Genomic DNA, 23,116 nt, shown 5'->3' with positions numbered 1-23,116 from the left:
ATAGCAGACAGAGTGTATTGACACAGCGGTCTGAGGGTAAATGTGGCCATGTAGAAAAGTGTTAGTGCTGTAAAAATCACTAGTGTCCACTAGTGAAACATTCTTCTAGCGTGAGGGCAGTTTTACCGGTATGGTTGGATCCACAGTATGCACTTCTGCTGGCATAGCTATGTTAGTCAGACCTGATGGACATCGATAGGTCTTCACGTGTCTGTAGTGTACGTGCAGCCCTTCTAAAAATTATGGAGGAAGTGTGAGGAACGACTCGGATCACGTCTTGTGACATGCACTGCCTCTGGGAGGAGAGACGAGATAGCTGGGTATTCTCCTATTGCAGATCTGTAATGTGTATGGTTCACCCTAGGTACTGGTCCATTGGTGCTTGGATCCTTCTTCCAGCTTCTATAAGGTCCTTCCTGAGAAGGATTAAACTCCTTGCCTTAAAGCCTGTGGTGGGCAGTAGCCAGGCCTTGGGTCCTTGGTGGAGTGAGGCACAGTTTTTGTTTCATGTTTCACCTGCTGTTTCCAAAGGCTTTATGAAGCAAATCAGTGTAATTTCCTCTGTTTTTCTAATGGGGAAACTGAGGCAGAGAGGAGCAGTGGTGAAAGGGGAACAGCTTATTTAGCATCTGCCATCCTAAGATAGGAATAGCAACCTGTTTTGTTCTAGCCCAGTGCTTTGGGCCCTTGTTCAGCAACACATTTAAGCACACGCTTAATGATAAGCGTGGCAATGGCTCCCTTACCATTCCCTCTTTTCAGAGCATCATGAACAGTACTGCTCATTGAACCCAAACTGCTGTTCCCACTTATGCCAACCCATTAGCATCACCCAAGCTGTCAGCCAGGAGAAAGCTGTATTTGCTGGTGTAAAGGATGTCAACATCTGGCCTGTAGAACCTGTCTTATCGTTAAGGGTGCAGGAGATAGCGCAGAGTCACCTTTACAGTGAGGAAGTGTTACCAGTTGGGTTGCAGAAGATGGAGACAAACAAACTTGTCCTGACAATTGGCTCTTGGATGGAGCTGACTTGAAAAGAAACTCCTGAACCTCCAGGTGGGCTCAGAACAGTCACACAGGCAGCACAGGGTCACCAAGCAAACGCTTTCATACAGCAGTGTAATGACCCCTGTTAGTCATGCCTTGAGCATTTAAGTGACATAGTACCTCTGTCTAAAAAAATCAACAACCTAAACCAACAAACCCCAAACCAAATGATCAATGACTGTTCCAATACATCTGCTTGCCTGTCTTCAAAGAGATCTTCAGTCTTCACAATCATCCTGGCATAAAATGTTTCATGATTGTGCTAGGAGGCAGACTTAGGTCAGCATTGAAAGCTGCTTTAATGCACCCCAAGGTTTGACAACCCAACCTAGCTTTTATAAGAGCAGCAATTTATTGTTGCCAAGAAAATTACCTTTTCCAGGATCTCGACTCAGGAGCTTTTTGCAGGGTGGTGGGATTACAGTGCCTAGAAAGAGTGTTACAACTCCATTTGCTGCTTGAGTTCTTCTCATATATCATGTGAGACACTGTTGATTTTTTTCCCTCTGTCGCCCAGCCTCAGTTCAGTTAGTCCTCCAGGCATTTTGATCATCTTGGGGTCTTTGCCACTGATTTCAGAAGGATATGATTCAGAACTTTCACGTGCGTTGGATTTTCTCAATGAGATTGTTTATGAGAGAACGAGTTTCAGGACTATATCTCAGGAATTTATGTACTTTTGTTTCTTTATAGATACAGGATTTTTTTGAGTGTTGCAATCTTAGCATCAGGACTTAATCCATTCCATTACGAATTGCCACTGACATAAATTCTAGCTTATAAATTTGGGATCAAAATGTATGTTGTGTATGTTATTGTTATATGCTGCATTAAGTGCAATATATATATTATATATATCATAATGTTATGTGCAATGTATGTTGTTGCCTGTTAATTTACTTTTAAGTAATGTTATTTTCTAAAATTGGAGACGACTGTATGTTCTGTAAAGGGTTAGTCTGAAGTGGATTTCTTGTCCAATCCTGTAACAGCTGGATTTTCTTATGGGTGACTCCTTGAGCTCCTTGTGTGCTCCTTGTCTGTGCCTCAGTATCCTCTGCATTTAAAAAAAAAAAAAAAAAAAGAGAGAGGGAGAGAGAAATGCTGCTCTATTGCCTTGTAGTGCTGGGAGGCTTTAACTGTGCTGCTGCCTGTACAGCATACAGCAATCCTCAAACATCTTGTTCCACAGAACGTAAGCACAGGCTAGCAGCAACGATGGACTGATGTTGTCTGTGATGTTTGAAACATGTAGATAACTTAGTTTCCATAGAGGAGAAGGAAATTCTATGAAGGACTGAAGGGGGTGAATTCATGTCTAAAGGTGAGTGAAAGGTGAAAGGGAAGACTGGTGCATGGAAGGAGACGAGAACTTGGTCACTGCCATAAAGGTACTACCAAATTGGGAAGCATCAGGTTAACATCTAATTCCACAGCCAGAAGGGTTAAGAATTATTTAAATAACAGCTTCACAGTGATTTATTAAATGGTTAAATGATTTATTAAAAGGTTAAATTGAATTTATTAAATGATTAGTAGAAAGCTAGAGCCATAATACAAGGAGTATTTTCTCATTTTTCTCTTCTGTTTTGGGAGATGCACAGGGCAGAGGGAACTCGATGGTTCAGGAAGGGATTGCTCATCTCTGCAACATCTCAGGGGGTCAGGATTAGCAACTCACAGAGCCCAGCTGAAGAAAGAGAAAGGAACATACTCCCCCCTCTTAGAAACTTGCAACTTGTGATGCAAATTGAGGGGAGGCACATATACCAATTTCGAAACTTGTCCTTAGCTCACCCAGGTAATTGCCATACATGAGATTTGCATAAAAAATTTTATTAAACTTTCATAACCAAATTAGCAGAATTGTGCAAAACTTGTGTGATCTAAGGTTTTGTGATTTAGGCCTGGGTCCTGTAAATATCTACTGAGATCTTCTGGACCTGCACTTAGTTTTGGCCATATATAGGTTGAGCATCTTGATGGTTTGAGGGTGAAATAATTGAAAACTTTTATGTTTACAGTGATGATCATGGCTAAAAGACTAAAACAACAGTTCTTGATCTGAACATTCCCAAATTTGGAAGTCTGAAATCCACATCTGGTTAGAATTTTTAGATGGAAAGATTTTATCCTTAAAAAAAAAAAAAAAAAAAATCACTGATGCTTAAACAACTGCAAAATAAATCCCTCAGGAAAGACAAAACATTGTACGGAGTGAATTTTTTTGGAAGGAATTGATTACAGTGCTTGTCACCTTGATGTCCTTAATTCACACTATTAATTTCACATTGCTGAAGTTAAAAAAGAGGACAGTAGATTAAAGCAAGGTGTATCATGGTTGAACATGCTGGGAAACTTTCTCTTGGACTGCCTCTCAGTGAGAAAGTTAAGGGTTAATAATTTGCTCTCTCTGCTCTTGATGTATAGATGTAGTCTTCACACACCAAGAACACAGTTCTACAAATGCACATGGGTCCCACTGGGTTTAGTGGGATTACTCACGTGTCTGCCTGCAGGCTTGCAGCTCAGTTTTATATGATTTTTTTTTTTTTTTTTTTAGAATCTTTTTTAAAAATACACAATAATTAAGCAGTTTCCTTTACACAGTGCCTCAGTCAAAGCCCACTGAAGTCACTGGGAAGACTCCCACTGTTTTTTAGCTGGCATTTAGATCTATCCCATGTTCCTTATGGCCTAGTCTACTGGGTGTGTGTTTGGGAATATATAACCATCTTAGTTCTTCTAGAATGGCTATCCTGCTGTAAATTAGTTACCATGGAATAGATTGCCCATGTTACTAGCAGCGTAATTATTCTGGAACAAAAATACTTTGATTCCAGAATTGTCTCCATATGGGGAGCTACTCCAGAATAAAAATCAGGCAATGGCTTCATCTGCAATAGCTGCGCTACTTGGTTGCTTTCTGTAGGCAAGGTGTTTTAAACAGAGGTGAAGGGCAGTAATGTGAATCCCTTTTTACATCAGCATGGCCTCTCTGCTGCAAATTCTTGCTGAGTTGTTTTACAAACTAGGTTAACTACAAAACAAAGCATCCGAACCCCCAAAACCCAAGTGTAGGCAAGCCCTTACTATATGGACTCCAGCCAAACTCTGGATCCTGCAATCAGATCTTTGTAGGTGGACCTCTGTGCGTATGACTTCAGCGGGACTCTTTGTATGTGCAGATACCCACCTACGCAGGTCTGATGGCAGGATTGCGGCCCCACACTGGTAAGAGAGCACAAGCATTGCCCTTTGTTTAGGGATGAGCGCACGGGGAATGTGGGGTATGACCCAGGCGGTTCAAAGCGTTGCAAGTGTGCTATCTTTGAGATCCCTGAGCAAACCTACCCACTCTCATAGTTTAATGGGAGCCCTATTTATGGAGATGTTGATAAGCAATCTGGAGGAAAAGCTTTATCTGTCATTGCCTTTTTGCACTAGTACAGATGAAGCAAAACACTCAGTGAATTAACTCTTTTTGCAATGTGTGTGTGGATGTTATGAATGGACTTGGAGGAGACTCCAAGGCTGAGATTTTACAGTTTCCATGTTTGGTGCCTGAACCCATGGGTCTAACAAGACCTGTAGGCCTAAGCATTTTAGACTCGTTTTCAAAGCTGCTACATTACCCTTGTCTACTTAGCTGTTCCTTTAACACCCTAACTTTTCTATTAACGTGAGTGCTGGCTAATACACTACACATATGCACATATACAATATTAATTCCAGACATTTCGCAAGACAGTTTTTAGAAATTCACCCATGATGATGCGTTGACTTTAAAGCATGCACTTTAGAAATAAAGCAGGAGTTTAACAAAAAAAAAAGGGTTAAAGTGAGACTTATTCAGTCCCTTTCTTTGTAGTACATAAATTCATGCACAAATATGGAATTTGCAGGAGAGATGAGTTAGTGTTTCTCTGCCTTTTTTTTTTTTTTTTTTTAAATTAACCAAATACATTGGATGTGGTGCGTGTTCTTACATCTGTGTAGTGGGTTTGTTACATAGAAATAGAACTGGTATTAAGTGGCATTTCCCATGAAAAATGTCAAAAGAAATGATTTTTTAATAGATTTTTCCTTTGTAATGAAAAAAAAGTTCTTTTGAATCCATTTTCAGAAGAAACACATTTTGCCATAAATACAAGGACTTATTTTGTTAACCACAAACAGAAAATCAGCCACTTCTCTGTATTACTTCCCATCTTAAGGTCTCTACTGTGAATGTCTGTCCTAAAAACTGTTGAGTGTCCTCAGCTCTCATCAATTAGATAGATATGGAAGCTTATCAGCGTATCACTGGATTGGACTTGGAGAAATCAGGTTGAAGACCTGGTCAAACGTGATGTTCTGGCTGCAATTAATCCAGACTGAAGAGGTGCTGCCTCAAGTACTTATCACTGTATTATTTGTCCCTTCCATCTCCACCCCACCTGCCTACAAAAGGCTCTTATTCGCTCATCTTTGCCTCTTTTGTTGCTTCCTAATCCAGTTCTATTAAAATTACGAGTTGTTTTTTTTTTTTCCTTAATGTATTCTGGATATCGGATTTTTTTTTTTTTTTAGTTGGAAAGTTGTCATTTTCTTTAAATGGTGAAATTGGGAAGTTGAGATTCCCATCTCAGTGGGATTTACCTCCCACTGGTCCTGGGGTCTGTTGTGGTTTCCTGAGCCAGATTTTCCCTGTATGTAAAGCCTGTTTTCTTAGTGGCATCTAAATATCGAGGTAAAGATGTTGATTAAAAAGCAAAGAAGTTAAGACTGCAAACTAATTCCATTTTAAAAATAGCAGAGAATCTATTTTTCCATTATAGGGAAATATGGAAAGCAGATGGTAGGAATTTTTGGCAGTGGGAGTTACTTTATTTGTTGGTGGAAAAGGGCTTGTTCTGGAGAGGGTGCGGGGGGTGGGGGGGGGGGACCCTTGGTTTGTGTGCTCCAGTGCTGCAGAGCCATCCCAGATGGATCTTGACCCCCGCTGCATCCAGAGCTCCAAGTGTCTCAGAGAGGCTGCCTAGATAAGGTGTGCTGGGCAGCAGCCTGCCTTCTCGGGTACGGCTTGTCTCGGCAAAAGCCAGCCCAGACCTCGCTCTCTGTGGAGCCTCCATCTCTTTGTATTTCCTTCAGAAGTGGCAGCCCTTCACTGTGTGGCACCTTGGAGCGGCGACCGTCCCTACCGCAGACTGGGTGCGTACCCCCTCTTCCCAAACACACCTGCCGTGCTTCGGTGTCCCTACATGTGGCGTGGCCATGCAGGGGTGATGATGAGAGGGAGCTGGGCCACTTTCCTTGGCTCTGCTGCTGGCTGGAGAGGCGAACTTGGAAACATGCTTCGCTTGCTTGTGCGTGAAGAAGGTGGGTGTAAGATGTGGGTCTCCTTTGAAAGGCGCTGCATGGAGAAGGTGGCAATGCTGCTGACGTGATGCGTTGTGACTGGCTGTGCGTGCGCTCCTGAAATCCGCCCAGGACTGTCAAAACCGAACTGGTGTAAAAGGGATGTTTTGCTGAGAGCCCCCACGTTCTCACAGCCGTAGAGGAAAAGAAAGCGTGCAGGCTGAAGCCGGCGTAACGAGGGTGGCTGCCAGTTGTCCTTCCGTTGGCCGGGCTTGCGGGGCAATTCCATGTGCCTGGCCTCATCCCACCCCAGGCCTTGCTGGCGCAGTCTCTCAGCATTTCTAGTCCAGGGTTTGCCTTGCAGCAGAGTCCCCTTGTTCTGTGAGCAGACGGGGACGAAGAGACTCCTCTCCCTCATAGTTTATACCGTGCTACAAACTTAGTGCTGGCACACGGCTCGGTTTAGGAGTTGTACGGCTGAGGTGCTGTTCCCGTCTGCCTGTAGGCTGAGTTTCAGGTTCAGGTAATTGAAATTATCCCCCAGTAGCTTTAATCAGCAGGTAGTTCATTGCCATGATGTATTTTGTGATCCCAACGTAGCTCAGGCTGACCTGCTGCCACCCATCTGCTAGCTTGATTGGGCAGAGTTACCGCCTGGGGTCGGGAGGTCTTCCCTTCAAACCCGGGCTCCTCTGCCTCTCCAGCTATTATGCATGTACTCTGTATGTTAATGTTCATCACCCTCTATCACGCGCCTTGCAACATCTGCTCGGCTCAATTTTCATCCTCCTGCTAGCTAGTGAGGAAGTGACTGTGCTTTCCAAAAGGGCAGGGGAAGGATGGGAGGAAAAGAGCTAAAGCAAACGGGCTTGTGAGCCCGGTGGTGCAAAGCGTCCCTTCTTTCAGGCCCTCTCTTTTGTACTAAATTTAACTGCTGTTGCGAATGAGCAGGCTTGCACTCGGCAGCAGCGTGTAGTCCGTAAACCGCCTCTGTTTCCTGCTGATTTCATGTTTTGCTAGGAAGGACGTGGCGCAGGACTTGAGATAGGATTAAGCAATGAGCATGGGCGTTAGTGGAATGACCGTCGTGAGAGACAGGCTTGTTCTCTCCCTCAGCTCTGTCCAAGGGGCGGTAGCCGTGACCTATCGTGTAACAGCAGGCTTTTCCTTCAGTGCTGGAGCCCTTCTCTTGTGCCACGGTTTAGTTGCCTCCCAAAATTGCCTGGTGCTGAATGTTTATAAAGGGCTCCATGATCAGATGTTTGCGGTTTGACAGAAGCAGCTGACACTGGTTTAAAAGGAAATATGTTGTAATATTTCCTCCATTAGAGCCACTGATGAGAAACTTTGGACAAGATTTTTACTTGACAAAATTGTGCTTTGACATAGTTGAGAGAGGCAGGAGATTTCTCCCGTGGCTTTTCATTACAAATTATGTCACCACGAGAGCAGCGTCTTCTTGCGTCTTAAGAATCCGTCTGCCCCTGCTGCTGCTTCCCTACCTGAAATCTTAACTTACCGTGGGTGACATTAGACACACTTCAGCAGTGGCAAGCTGTGAAGAGAAGTGTGAACAGCCATCCCCATGGTAAGTAGATTAAGAAGAGTCAAAGTTTGTTTAATCTATGGTTCAAGTACTTTTAAAGGGACGAAACCACGTCCAAGTTGTCTGGAAGCCTGCTTTTTGCATGAAACTTGAAGAAAATAAGGCCAAAGTTCAGGTAGGCTTTGGGGGTTTACAGTGGTGAAGGAGATCTATTGCGTCAGTGTAGGTAAAATTTAACTAAAGAAATAATTTCTGTCTTTTTCTTGTAAGATTCCCCTCCCCCCCCCATTGGTTTCGGAGGTCTTTGACTAAAGATTTATATTTCTAAATTCTAGCTGAATGACAGCAATGAAACAGCGTATGGCATCTACTGTTTGCACAATCATCCTTAAAGTGTTCATATATCCCATGGAATAATCGGGTACGGATTTTTTTGTGTAGATAGACCTGAATTTTTCTGAAGACTGGGATGGCATTTTGGCCAAAGTTTGTATAGATGCAGCAGAGAATCATAACCTCAAGTGTAGTGCAAGAGGTGAGAGGATGTATGTGGCCTTACCCCTTGTGCTCTCAGAGCTCGATCAGACCCTACTCCTCAGCCATCAAAGCTTATTTAGGCTTTTGCTATCTACACTGGTGTGGCAAATAATAGTTAGCATGGACAACTACAGCCTTATGTATATGTTTAGAAATTAGGCCTGGTTCTCTGGGTGCTGATTATTTACCTACTCTTGGCCTAGATTTGGTGTCAGTGTGTGTAAGCGAACAAAGCTTCCCCCCCCGCCCCCCCCCCCCCTCCCCCGGCCCCGTTCTCTGAAACAACAGTCTCTGAAATTGATGGGTAGAAAAAGATAGAAAGAAAAAGATAGATAGGCCAGTAGTCATGTGGATGCTAATGTTCTTTAATGATATGAATTGCCCGTGTAAATCTGTGTCAGGGAACAAAGCACTTGCACCTGGGATTACCCTCATTGCTGTACAAATTGGCTGCCAGGAGTTTAGGAATAATCTGTAGATATGCAGGAGGGGGAGGCAGATATTTTAAATGTATATGTAATACGTGAAAACACAGATTGTATCACTTGTGCTAGATTTTTTGGAGTTGGGGAGTGTGGTGTGGGGTTTTGGTTTTGGTTTTTTTTGAGTAGTGGTGTAGATTGCATGCCCTAAGTAGCATCGTTTAGTAGGAAAAAAGAAAAGTCTTGAGAGATTGACCACTGAAGATTTGTCCTCACTGGCCTGGCAGTATACCTTCGAACTCCAGTTTCCCCACTACTCTCTCTCCTCTTTATATGCACATCCTTACCTCCACTAGAGTGTTGCTTTCTCCTTGAGCTTAAGTGGTTGAAACTCCTTGTCACCAAAGCTCAAGTTACAAAAATAGTAGAGAGTGAGCACTCCTAGTTACATTAACTCTGCAGCTGCTGATGCAGTCACTGTGTGTAGCTAATCAAATGCCTCTGTTTAACCTGAGGGTCACTTTTGCTTGGGTTTGAGCCCCCAGTGGCTTCAGGTAAGCCCCTGGACTTTGCTCTGGAGCGGATAAAGAGCACTGATGCATTCCCTTCTGCCTAGTCTGCTTCGGGATTGTAACTCCTGGTGGCAGGGTGGTAAGGAACAGCAATTAAATCCCTGCAATTGTTTACTAAACCCTGAGCTTTGACTAGACGGGAATTTGTGGTCCAGTATAAATTGCAAGGAAGAGATTACAATTGACTCCCATTAACTAACACAGTTGTAAAATTTACTAGCCAACATTTGCTTCAGGACGACTGCTTTGGGTGATTTTCCTAGGCTCATACACTGCTTTTGAGACCGATGGCATGCCGTATGTTTGGTGCAGGATCTGTGTAGTGTCTGTTCTCGTGCATGCTGAGATAAGTTAGTTTGAATTAATACAGGACAAAAAATACCTCTCAATGACCCCTGGCATAGCAATGTGTTCTATCACAAGATTAGCATTGAGTTGTTCTCTCTGTGCAGAATGGGGTAGGCTTTGTCTAAGTCAGCTGGTGTTAATGGATCCACACTGACCAAAAGAAATCTTCCGATTTTGGTTTAATCAGAAGGACTAATTTTGCCAGGGTGTGATGGTGCAATAAAATGATTTTCTTTCAGAAAGAGAGGCTGCTTTCTTCATTGTATTAATAGGCACCTGTAGGTATTCTGAATAGTGAACACACACATACTTTGGTCTCTGTTCTCTAGGATTTGCTGAGGTATTTGGTTTTGCAGTTGTTGCATCTGAAGTCTGCGCGTCTAGCGCCCTTAGAACTTTCTGTTGCCATAGAGAGGGGAAGAAAACCCCGCCACCTTTAATAAAAAAGATGTTTATGCTTTTTTATGACTTTCATAGCTTTCATAGTTAAACCTTGAAGGTAGGAATCTTCGCTGCTACTACAGACCAGGGAGCTCATGGGGTTTCCTCCCACTTGCTCTCATGGGTGTCTTGTGTTTCCTTTCCATCCCCATCAGTGAGATCTGATTCTCTTGTGTTGTTTGATATATCTGGGGCCGTCGGTGTTTCCCATTTTTCTTTTCTCCCATGCGCTAGAGAATTCGTGCCCCTAAATTCTCACCTGTCAGTAACAGGCTTCCTCATTCTCTCCCCAAACTAGGAGCTCTGGATACATCTAATAATAATTTCTGTTGTGCCACGGGTGCTATATGCATCTTCCAACAGGGTTGATGCATTTTTTTTCAGCTGTTTTGTAATTATGGGCTTAGCTATGGCAAGGGGTATTGTCATGCTGCCATGTATCACAGGCTATGTCACCAGCCAGCTATTGCAAGTAATAGGAGCAGGTAGTTCTGCTCGCTAAAGATACTAGTATCTCCATTTCCCACTTTTGCAATTTCCAATGTTCAGCAAAACCTGGTAGTACCCTGTGTCAGTAGGAATGTGCATGCTTGCTCACGGTTATTTTTTAAGGTTAGTTAATTAAACGTCAAAGAGTAAGATCTTGCATTTATTTTTAGAGTTGCAGGTTGAGATGAGTTTCAGCACAGGTTCCTGGTTATTATTCTAAATTTTAACATTAAGGTTAAAGTTGCAATGGCGATACATAACAATACGCATATATAAATCAGTGTATGTGCACATATGCACGCATGTGTTGAAAGATAGCAGAGCTTTGCCTGGAAGCCTGTCCACTCCTCCACCTACATCAACTAATCCAACAAAAAGTTTTAGGTTTCCTTACAAACCAGGCTACTCTGCTTTTAAATATGCCAGTAGCTTTAGCATTTGCATTCTGGGGCCTTGGATCATTGTATTTTTATTGCTAGGATTCCAGTCTGGGTGGGGATAGGAAGAGGGGAAGCTCTTGGGGTAAATAAATAAATAAATATAGTTTTTTGTGGCAGCTCACAAAGTTATGTGATTTTAGCACTGGATTAAGAGGCAGGAGGCAAGCGGAGTGGTTGCTGGTTGCATGATGAATGCAGTTTGTTGCGTGGATATCATCCCATCGGGCATACAGCATGCGCCGTTTTGTCTCATTCAGATTGGATTCTCCTGGTGCGAAGAACCACGCTTGCCGTCAGTGGGATGTCTCTATGTCTGAGCCTAAAAGCGGCTCGAGGATGTGTGCTGTAGAGGAGGAGTCTGTGTAGGATGGCTGCGTTATGCCCGTGAAGTCTGATCCATGCAAGTTTTAAGCATCCAGGCTGTTCCACATAGCAGTGTGATCCTTTCTCACACTGCTATGTGGTTACAGAGGTGGATATTACTATTGAATCCCTGCATGGCGGCCACGGAGGGAGCTGGACCAGCTCAGACAGCTTACAACCATAGGGGATGGTGTTTCTGTGGGGCTCACAGGGTCGGGAGGGCTAGCTGTTCTTGTTTAAGCTGATTTTAAGGGCTCCCAAACAGCTGCCTTGCTGGTGTAACTGGAACCTGGTGAATGATTTTTTTTTTTTTTTTGCTTGCAGGTGTGTAAGCAGTGGTGCCCATTCCCTTGTTGTGCAGTGAGCCTGTAAATCCCTCATAAATTGTTTGTAAGTCGCTTTGGGATCCTTCTGGCTGACAGGCAGATCTTGTATAAGCACATCACCCAGCTCTGCTGAGGCAGCCCTGCAAAGCCCAAGTCTTTCGGTGCGAAACCAGTTGCCAAAGAAGCAGGTGTGTCAGCTCAAAGTGGCCCACGAGGAGCAGCTGTAAGCTCGAACTTTGCCCGTTTATTTGCTCAAGGTTTTATCTCATCCTTTATTATACAGCCCAGTGAAAATGAATATTTACTGTGTCAGTTAAACTGGGGCCATCTGAGTGGCAGACTCCGTGTGTGCTAGGTGGCCTCACGGGTGAGAGAGCGGAGCGATACGTGAGCGTTGGAGGGGAAAGCCGTGCTTTCTGTGTCATCGGAGAAGATAGGGACACCTGAGTAAACAGTGGGCACCCAGGGCTGTGTGGGTAGGATGACTGGTTTGGTACACTCGATTGATTCCTGCCGCCCCCCCCCCCCCCCCCCCCCCCTTTTTTTTTGTTCTCAATGCCCATAGCATTTTCATTCTGTGGGGAAATTCTGACATTAGAGCAAGACAAGAGCACTCCGAATGGAAAACTAAACTTGCATGTTATTTTTCATTTTGCTTCAGGATTTTGAATGTGGATAGCAAAACTGATATTGAAACGGAAATTTCTTCTGAATCGAAGACCAAATGTTCCACTTGGAAAGTGCAGCAGCACAGTGTGCTGCACTGGAGATAAGTTATTCTGAAAAAAACCCCAACAAACCTCAACGTTAAAAAAAAAAACAACCCAAAAACAAAAAAACAAAAAACAAAAAACAAACAAAAAAAACCAAAAAACAAACAAAAAAACCCAAACAAAAACCCCACAACAACGACAAAAAAAAACCAAAACCCCAACCCTATGTAGTAATTGAAAGGGCTATTTTTTGTGCAATGTTTTGATTTTTAGCAAGATTACGTGTATTGGGGGAAATGTTTACTATAAAATTTGTTACCACTTTTGGTCTTCAGATCTCTGGCAATGGACTTATAGCCAGGCAGTTGCAATTGATGAATTATTTTTTGTCTAGTGTGTGGTAGGAGGAGAAAGCAGCATAATTTTCTAGGATTAGGAACTGTTTGGTGTTAGAGGTGAGGCATCCACATCCAGTAGCCCAGCCTCGGCTGGGAATTAGGCACATGTACATAGGGGAAGTGGCGTGACCTAATATGCAGGGAGCCAAGTGGATGCTTGGAAGTCCTGCTTTCTGTCCCTGGCTCTGCCTGACCTTGAGCAGTTCATTTGACTGCTCTGTGCCTCAGTTTCTCATTTTATCTGCCGTATATCTACTTAGATGTTAAACAATTTGAAATGGGACTGCCTCTCACTATTCAAAACAACTGCTCTACTTCAACACAGTCTCAATAATAAACATAAACAACCATGGTCTTTGGATATTCAAAATAAATTTAGGAAGATTCTGGTTAATTTTTGATTTTTCAGCTGCATTACCAAGGGTTGATCTTTGGACCTATATAACCAAACTTTTTCCTTATTTGCTTTCTGTTATTCTGCCTTTCGAAGGACTTTGTGGAAAAGAAAGCAGCATAAAAATCACACAACCGGTTTGGCAGGTCCTGTATAAACAGGAGAAATGCCAGGAAAAGTCTAATGTCTTTGTTGCCAGCTAAAAAAAAAAAAAAAAAAAAAAAAATCTGATTAATTTTCCCCTAATGAAAACCTCAGCCATCGCTACGTGTAAGCAGGACTGCGGGGAAGGGCATGTGGTGGATGAGGCTGGGGGATGCTTGCTAGAAGGGACACGTGTGTCCTCAGATGCTGGGAATGTTCCTATTCTTGGGCAATTGTCCCAGTCACCTTCTTGGCTGTAGGAACAGAAGAAGTGTTTTGTCATGCTTCTTGTAAGCAGGTTTGGTTTTGTTGTTGGTTTGTTTTTTTTTTGTTTTTTTTTTTTTTTTTCCTTCCCCCATCTCCTCTGACAGTCTCACAGCTCAGCTTGAGTGTTAAACACACCCTGCTTGATTAGATGGGGGTGATTGATGCCCCCCTGTTTTGCTTTGCCTGTGCCAGTAGAAAGCTGCGCTGGTTTTTAAGGCCATTTAGCTGTGAGTTGGGTCGGAGGAAGGAGACCTGCCTTTTGCTAACTGGATCCGTGCCGTTGCGTAACCGTGGGAAGGGTTGGAGTGCCTCTGTCCTGATTCTTGCGGCAGAGGAGGGACACGTTTCTGGAACGGGCTCACAGCTCTCTTCTGGTGCAGGCCGTCTCTGCTACGCACTTGTGAGTCCAAAGATTTCAGTCAATGCTTTGACAAGGAGGAGCATTAGAAATCAGAAGTGCTCATGGGGAGGGTATTTAAAATCAATGCTAAAATGCAAAGTGAAATGATGCCTTCTCAGAGCTTCTGTGTGATGTCCATGGCATTTTACTTACTCTTGTAGTTCATCCTTCTGTTTCCAGAGCAGCAACATAACTCCAGAAACACGGCCGCATGGGCAGAGGGTCAAAATGGGATTTAGGCAACTTGCTGCTTCTTCCTGCAACTGTTCCTAATTGTAAAATAGGCTTCAAAAAGATCCTTTTGCTGGTGCTTCTCTGTCTTGACTGTTTCGGCTTTGAGCTCTTCAGGGCTGTCCTCTGCTTGGTGTTCCCGTGGTGCCTTGGACAATGGCCCCGTGGTTCAGTTTGCCTCCGAGTGCTATCGCTGTATAAATGTCAAGTCCTAACAGTTGGGTTCAGATCCCAATAGAGTTCTTGGGAGAGAATATTATTTTCTAAGGTGTCGAAGTAGGTTTTTGCTCAGCCCCTGTGCTCCTGATGGGCTAATGAGCTAATCTGCATATGTTTTGGTCCTTCCACTTGTAAAGGTGAGTTTAATAAGGCTTCTCTTTGTTGCAGGAAAGGGGTAAAGGTAGTATAGGATGTATTTAAATAGTGTAATGATGAGGACCATGGACAAGCCTTCAGATTGAGTCAAAACAGGCCCAGGACTAACACTTTACTCTTTTTCTTAAAGATGGCTGCAATTTACTCCATTTCAGCTGGCTCAGTTCCCAAGCTTGTCAGTTCTGTAGTGAGGCAGTATTTGCAGCTCAAGAGCAGCCTTGGTAAGGGTAGAGTGGCTCTCACTAGTGTCCATTCAGTTGTGAACCAGCAATGCTTAGTTGTGAAAACAAGCCAAAGATAACCAGAGTGAAACTTCAGCACTTCTCTTCTGCCAGGAGCAACATCATAACCAATGCTTTGGGATTATGAACTAAAACAAAATAATAATTTGAGGAAGAACAAGAAGTGATGCAAAGGTTGAAAGGAACAATTAAAACAATTGGGGAACTTAACGAACAGGAAAAGCTATGGCAGAAGGAGAGCAGCTAAACTGAGACTTTTGTGCTGAGCCATCCCAGGGCTTGACAGACCTGTGGGCTCAGCATTATCCCATTGTCCTGTTGGCACGATGAAGGCAATGAGGGCTGTGGTAATGCCACAACTTGTTTTGGAGTCAGTAGCAGGTCTGGGAACAGACTCCTGTCCTTCTCACCATTTCTCTTCAAACCGCTTCTGTGGAGCTTGTTTTTTTCCTGCGCTTTGCGGTGCGGCATCTGCTGCCCAGCCCCGTACAGCAGCACTATGCAGGGGGTGATCCACTTGTTCCCCTTCTGAGTGCTGGGAGTGCCGCTGGAATTTCCAGAGTGAAGGAATAAGGGCTGTGAGGGATGTACCCCGTCACATGGACAGGTCGTACCTGGAAGGCATCTCTTGTTTTCAGTGCAGTTGGGAAAGGACTGATAATAGCACTCCTTACACAACAGAATATTCACCTGCTTAGTTCATTACTTATTAGCTCCAGGCAGGGACATTGCAGATTTGTTAATGGTAATGGCCAGATCATTAGAGTGTGCAGCATTAATGGAGGAGAAAGCATTTAATAAAGAGCCATCACTCGACCCTGTTATTGTCCCTGGAATAGAGACCATATTGTCAAAATCAGGCTCTGCTCTCCTTCTGTCACCTACCCCTTCTTAAAAGAACGGCTTGCTGGGGAGCTTCAGCTTCTTTTCAAACACATGTGCAAGCTCATCTTTTCTTCTTTTGAATCAGATATGCTGTACCATGCCCAGCTGTTTCTGTACAAAACATATTTAAAAAGTCTCCTTAAAGTTCTGCCAATCCTGATGGTTCTGTGCTGGAAGGGCCGTGTTTTAAAGGAAATAAAAGATCTTGCTGTGCCTCAAGCTATCCCCCAGGTGGTTTGTTTACTTTTTCTCAGTAATATCCTGTGTCTGGTGCATTGATCAGCAAAAGGTTCAGTTTCTTCTAGTTTGTGTTCTCATACCCATAGCTTGCTGACCGGAGGGACTTTGCAAAAGCTGTTAAATAGCTTGTTAAATAAATTGTAAAAAATAACCTGACTCTTGTACAGGTTGACCTGCTTGCAGATTTTACTTCTTTTGATGTAATTCAACTGCCTTCAGTGGTCTCCCATTGCAGCTTAATGTTTTAATCACAGCTTCTCATTAGCTCATCCTTCTGCAATATGTCTTCCAGATTATCTTCCCTTTCCTCTGTTTTTATTTCCTTTTGGCTGTTGAGCTATATCTGTCATATTTCACTTCATCTCTGTAGTTCCTTTATTCCTTCCTTATAAGCTAGACCTTCTGACTCTTGTAAAACTTGTCTATCTTGCATATATAGATCTGTGTGTGTGTATGATGCAGATGAAGAGCCTGCAAATGTGCAGGATGCAATATTCTAAGTGAAATCCTACCAGCTGTTTTTTATATACTCTTCTTTGTCAGCTAGAGTTTCCTTTTTAGTCACGCTGATCTCATGTTGTTCACGTTAAAGTGGCTGGAGTAGGTGAAAGATAGTGGGAGGGGAAGATCGTAATTTGATGTTTCTTCCATATCCAGTTTCGGTACAGTAGACAAGGTCAGTGCAAGCGTGGTCCTTTTTAGGAACTCCCTCTCTCTGCATTTAGTATGCTGGGGGACAAATAACCTGAATCCTTCTGATATTTTATAGTGGCAAACATCCATCGCCCCTTGTTTCTGGACTAGCTTATTAGGACAGTCTTTGAGAACGGGTATTTTATTTGGCTGTCTTTCTCTCTTCGTGCGTTCTGTTCAGTTTTCCTGAGCACCCAAGTGGATCTGCCCATTGTTTTACCAACAGCCCTTATTATAGCTATCTTCTTCCTGGGCTGGCCTAGATTCCCTCTGGAAAGTTGCCTTTACCTACTTAGTGATGGTGTTGAACAAGAGGGTACGGCATGCTCCCTGCTGTGCTGTGGGTTACTTTACTGGGTTACTTCTGCACCACACGAACCTTTAGGAGCAGCAACTGTAAGGTGTAGGGTTAGACCTCATCATGGCACCTCCAGGTTTCTCTGTGTATTTGGTATGTCCTTTTTCATGGAATTCTGCCAGGAGTTTGAAATGTGATGAAATGCTGTCATGAAAATGCGGTGGTGCTGTGTATGCCAATCATGTTTTGTTTTACCGGTGAGGAAAGTTGTAAAGATGTCAACCTTGCAGGATTAAACTGTTGTTTCATAAGATAATAAGTAGGTTCACCAGTTCTCTGGTCTGAAATGGTCTTCCAATGCCAGAACCCAAGCCTGCTGTCAGGGTTGTCTTCTCCGTGCCTCCAGCAGTGGATAACTTTTCTTCATAGAGGAGAGATGCTCTCATGCTTACCAGGGTAGGCGCCTATGTGATCAAACATAAACAACTTTTTTCCAGTTTGTTATAGTAGCTGATTTTTGGGTGTGCCTATATTTTCAAATGGTAATAGATATAAGATAATTATGGCATATCATGATGCAGTTTGTTTCCAAACAGGCATATATGCACACTGTTCACCATCAGGTTCAAACTGATTTCACGTAGATAAGGAGAGAGGGTAAACTTAAGTGACTGAACTGGAGAAGAAAAAGGTTGAGGCCCATATGTGGACTTTACTTCCACTAACGTAAATCAGGACCAGAGTCATTGTTTTAAAAAAATCGCTGGAGAATTTTGCAGGTATAGATGGGAGCAGAGTCCAGCCGTGCAATGGGAACGTGAAGGGTCATTTCTTATATTTTTAAATTGTATTTTTAAAATGTGTGTTTCAGAGTGTTGTAGCTGCTCAGGAATTTTGTTTCCATCAGTGGCTGAGGATTAAAAGAAGCTATGACTTTTATGTGAATTACTCTCCCATGATTTTTCCACTACTTAACCGATGGGCACGTAGATAATCCGTGGCGGTGAATGAGTTGACCTCGTCCATGTGACAGTTCTGACCTGCAGTTCATGCTATGGAAATATTTGATATCCCCTGTTGTGAAGGATCCTGTTCACAGTAATTGTAGCTTCAGTAAAAATGTTCAGAAAGCAACACTCACCTGTTGTAGAAGACCAGAAATGATGCTTGTTCTGGAAATGTGTTTCAATACATAGTAGCGTTGCAGCTTGCCAGTACAGTGACAGCTCCATAATGCAACTGAGTGAAAACACTTGTGCTGCCATGCCAGCCCTGAGACGCTGCAGAGGAGCTCCAGGGTTCTCCTTTCCCATAACGCGTGAGAGGGCAGCTCCCTGCACACCATGTTTCCCCTTAGTTTTCCCATCTCAGTTTCATGGCCTCCAGAAATTTTGCACTGAAATGAGTGCATGACTCCAATCACGGGTGTTCAGGGTGTGAATTCCCACGCGTACAGGCAGGATTGTACAACCACTGTATGTTACAGAGATGAGACTCCCCAGCCCGCCCTGTTTTAGGAAAGAGAACCTGAAAAAGATGCAGTGAAATATCTGACGCGCAGATATCTAAGCCTGGAAAGTCTTTCTCCTGTTGCCCTCCCTGCTTCCCTGCTGCTTACTCACTGGCCACAGTACTTCAAAGCCTCACGTGTTTTTTTCCCTAGCTGTGCAATAAACTCTCTCTTAGCCTTCTGTGGTGCTTTATGCTAAGCGAGTGTGCTAACAAAATCATGATGTAGGCACAAAAGGGGTTGCCCTGTGGATCAGAGCAGTGGCTCGCCTTTCTCCGTGCCCTGCTTCAACAGAGGTAAGGAGCAAGTTCTCTGGAGGAATGTTGCAGCGACAACCCCGTAACGCAAATTTTGGAGTCGCGTGTGGAAAGGAGCCGGGGGCAGATAGTTTCTTAACATCAGGCAATTGAATCCATGGTTGACTTCTGCCTTGAAGTAGTAGGTCGGGTAGGCCAAGTCCCAGCCTCTTCTTAGAGCCTTGCTGCAGAAGGGGGGCTGGAAGGGTCTCCCACTTCAAACTGATAAGGCTTTACTCCCGTTTTGGAGTGCAACGATTCCGCTTCCAAATTCTGAACCAGAATCTGCCTCCCATATATATTTTGTGCTGCCAGCTGGGATATCTATGGATAACACTCTTTATTATTAATATAACTGACTAATCCTTTCTTGAATCTTATTAAGCTCTTTGCTTTGCTACTATCTTGTAGTTTTACCTGATATTATCTTCCCACAGCCTGTTTCTACTCTCTTTTTCCCCATATTATCAGTGACCTCAGCGAAGAAATACTTTTTGAGCATGTGGTTCAGCTAGTTTTTTTCTTCATTTGTATTTGCTAATTTGAGATATTTTGCAGCGCTTAGACAATAATGCAACCATATCATGGCATTTTCAACAACAACATTGACCTCCGCAAGCTGCTTTTTCACAACACTTGAGTGCGTCAATATGGCTGACTGTATGATTTTAATTTAATTAGAACAGTGGCTGTAATCATTTTGGGAGAAGCATGAGCTTCCCCACTGTCTCCTTTCCCTTTCCGTTTTGTGATGAACTGTTGCACCTCTGTGGGATTTTTTTTGTGTTTTGTTTTGGTTTTTGGGTTTTTTTGGGTTGTTTTTTTTGTTTGTTTGTTTTGTTTTGTTTTAATTTGCTTGAGTAGGGACTGAGATGTGAGAGGGTAGCCATCTCCTGCCCCTGTGCCGGGAGGTTCGTCAGAGGCAGGCTGAAGGGAGGAGGCAGGGAGGAACTGATCTTCACAAAATCACTAAGGTCACTGAGACAATCTCTGCTCTCTGTGCGCAGGAAATGAGATGTTAATCTTTTCCCAGTGCTGCTTTGCATAAGGTCCATTCCAGAGAGCTGTGTTTGTTTTAATTTCTCTAATTACTGATAGTGTGCTGATTATGCTGCTATAGATTTGATGTGAATTGCTGTATTAATGGGATCAAAAATGAGAAGTCTGCCATGGAAATTAAGAGGACGACAGCAACTGGGGGAAGGGAGGGAAGTGTGGAGAGTTTAATTTGTACCCTGGTACTGCAGAGCTCTGCTTTACTTTTTCTGGAGCCTGATCCTTTGTCCCTGGCAGAAGTTGGAGTATGCAAGCTATAACATTGACCAAAATCCCCAAATGTTTTAATTGTGTACCCTGTGCCATACAGTTCCTTAGGGGCTCTGATTTCCCCCCTCCTCCCTCTGTCAGACCCTGTAACTCATCTCACAGAGGTCTCTTGGACTTTCATGTCCAGCTATAGTGTTGCGTATAGAACACTGGTGAACACTGCATATGTCTTCCTTCACTTTCCTCTTCCCCTCACATGCTTCCCTAATGATTAACTTACTTGAATCTCCTGCTGTTGTCCCCTGTGCTACTCTGCGGCTAGTTTGCTGGCATTGCCCTGCTGAATGCCCAGATGTACAGGCTTTCTGAGTCTTTCCTGCAAGCACCTCGTTTCCCTCCAACTACCCTTTCTCTAAGGCCATTTCTTCCCTTCTGCTGTAACCAAGGCACCTACTGCTACTCCTAGGAGGATCCACAGTAGCAAAACCAGACCTCCTCAGGCTCCCCCAGCTCCTGGCCCCTTGGCTTGTCTTTCCACTTTCCCTGTCTCAGTGTGCTTGCTGAAGAGATAGCAGCCCTGGTCCCGTCTCCTTGCAGAGCTGAACATACTCTGTGATTTGGAGCATACAGTGTTGTGTCCAGAATACCAGCTTTCACAGTCCTGAGAGCTACAACCACACATTTCAAGCCTGGATTTGCACAAGGCAAGGGCCTTCCTCAAAAGCCTAAGCCTAGGGCTTCCTCAAAAATCTAAGCTTCCCTTAAAGCAGCATCCCACTACCACCGTCCTGAGAGTAAGCAAGGGTGGCCTGTGAGGACAGGACAGGTAACTTTCTCCCTTTTTACTTCTAACTGTTGGCTTCCCAATAGTTACCGCAGCACAAATTGCTGTATCTCCACCTTGCGGTAATGCTGGCTTCTCTGGGGAGCAGTGGGAGTCTGGGCCATTGGGAGATGCGAAGATGAACTGCAAATGCACCAAGACAGGCGTGGAGTGGTACACATACACCACCAGCCTGGGGGCCAAGCGTGTGTCAGCTTTCACTCTTGGTTAACTTCGCCCTGGGTAGTACCATTACGTGCAATATAGAAGTAGGTTTTTACACAGTGATAAGAGGCAGCTGCCTTTAATGTCCAACGCAGGGTATTTGCAGACCACGTTAGCCATTCTGGTTTCCTCAAAACTGCTGCATAGGTCATATGTTTCTTTGCTTTATCAATTAAAAAAAGTCATTTTAGCATACCATCCTATCCAACTACTGAAGTAGTCATGTCATTGGGACAACATGAGGGCTTGCATAGCATGCATTCTTATATATTTTATTTTCATTTCTGCAAAAACATGTATGTCCTTTGTGCCTGCCATCTGAGTGGAGTTAGTAAAGGGACAAAAAGACTTATCAGACTGCAAGCTGGAGAACATTGGCAATGAAGGCTGCTGCTTTGGAGTTTAGAGGGGCGTAATTTTAGCAAAAGCGTGAAGCTATTTTTACTTGCAGCCTCATTCATCATCAACTGTTAGACTTTTTAAAAAGTAACTACAAATGTCATTTTGCAATTTTGGCATTTTTTCATTATTGTTATTTTAGCAATATGAATTATTTGTGTTCCTGACAGAATTTTGTAACTGTTCAGGTAGAATTTGTCTGTAAAGGATCTACCCCAGTTCTTCAAACTGAAATCAGTGTGTGCTTCGCTGGCTTTGGGGGTCTAGTCAGCTGTTACATACGCTCCTACTAGATACTCATGGTCAATATGGCTTTTGAGTTACCTTCCTTTTTTTAGACAGGATGGTTTGATCTAAGGTTTTCTCAGCACCTGGATATTTAGTGCTTTGTACTTTTCTACTACAAAGAGAACAAAAGCATAGCTTGTCTTGATTCTTAACCATGTGTTTCAATCTGTCTCTGCTAGGTCGGGCAGGTGAGAGCATGCCCTAGTCTAAGCAGACCTGTCTGGTTGTCTAGGTGGCACTGTTGGAGCACCAGCCACTAGAGTAAACCCCAAGGAGGGTCTCTGTAAAGGTTGACTTAATGCATCTCTTCAATAATTGTAGTCAAGGTGAAATTTCATGGTGAGGCTTTCCTGACTCACTGTGAGCTGAAGAAGCCTTTCAAAAACCATGACAGCAAGCAGTATGCCAACTGTTTTATCCACCTCATTGTGGCTACTGGCAAAATACTAGGGAGCTGCTGTTTTGAAGTTGCTTGTGTTTGGGGCTGAGCATTTGGTCGCATGTGGGTCTAAATGTTCATAGAGTCCCCTGACAGGCAGCGAATCTGGAATGGGGTAATGCTCTTTCCAAGCTCTTTCCTAGCACCCATCACCAATGATCTCAAAGGACCACAACAAATATGTATTGATTTAGTCTCTTTTACCAGCAGACTAAGCTGCAGCAAGGCTGTTTGCTCTAGTACGCAGAAGGTTCATGCTGGTTCTGCCACCAGCACTACCTATCCTTCCTCCTTGAACAACCCTACCATTGAACCATCTATTCTTGGCCTTAATGCAAAGGGAAATATTAAAGTGACTGATTAGGAAACTCTTTCAGAAAAATTCTTAGTAGTGGAATATCTGGTTGCATAACCTTAGAAGCACAAGATACCAGCCATGCTTTTGCTTGATGGATCCCATAGAGAGAAGCCCTGGGCAGTTCTGGAGTTGTGAAGATTAAAGCGGATCTGTTCTCAGTAGTGTGAGCACAACAGGTACTTCCTGGAAGCGTGACCCTAAAAAGTCTCAAAAAAGCCTGGAGGAGCAAATGTGACCTTGTGCATTCGCGCATCTGTGTAGGCCAAGAGCCGCGTGTGGCTGAAGCACAGAGCTACGGTCGGTTGCAGAACTGGACTGATGTTTGCAGTTCTGCTTCCAGCCATGGTACTGACTCACGCTG

The 23,116-nt window shown here is 43.7% G+C and overlaps 1 protein-coding gene across 5 annotated transcripts in view; it reads left to right on the top strand.

Moving 5' to 3' along the window:
* ETV6 (ETS variant transcription factor 6) overlaps positions 1 to 23,116 on the top strand; it is a 145,688-nt gene that overhangs the window by 21,275 nt on the left and 101,297 nt on the right. The window contains exon 1 of one of the 5 annotated variants that reach the window (XM_082309570.1): positions 7,940 to 7,975. The exons of the other annotated variants lie outside the window; for them this stretch is intronic. Within the exon in view, the coding sequence (XP_082165696.1) occupies positions 7,973 to 7,975 (3 nt within the window). The 5' untranslated portion in view covers positions 7,940 to 7,972. Of the gene's footprint in view, positions 1 to 7,939; positions 7,976 to 23,116 lie in introns of those variants that run through there. 5 annotated transcript variants of the gene reach the window in all.

The sequence above is a fragment of the Platalea leucorodia genome (genome assembly GCF_965183815.1).
Source record: "Platalea leucorodia genome assembly, chromosome: 4".
Taxonomy (NCBI): Eukaryota; Metazoa; Chordata; class Aves; order Pelecaniformes; family Threskiornithidae; genus Platalea; species Platalea leucorodia.
This window is presented reverse-complemented; position numbering and strand designations above follow the sequence as displayed.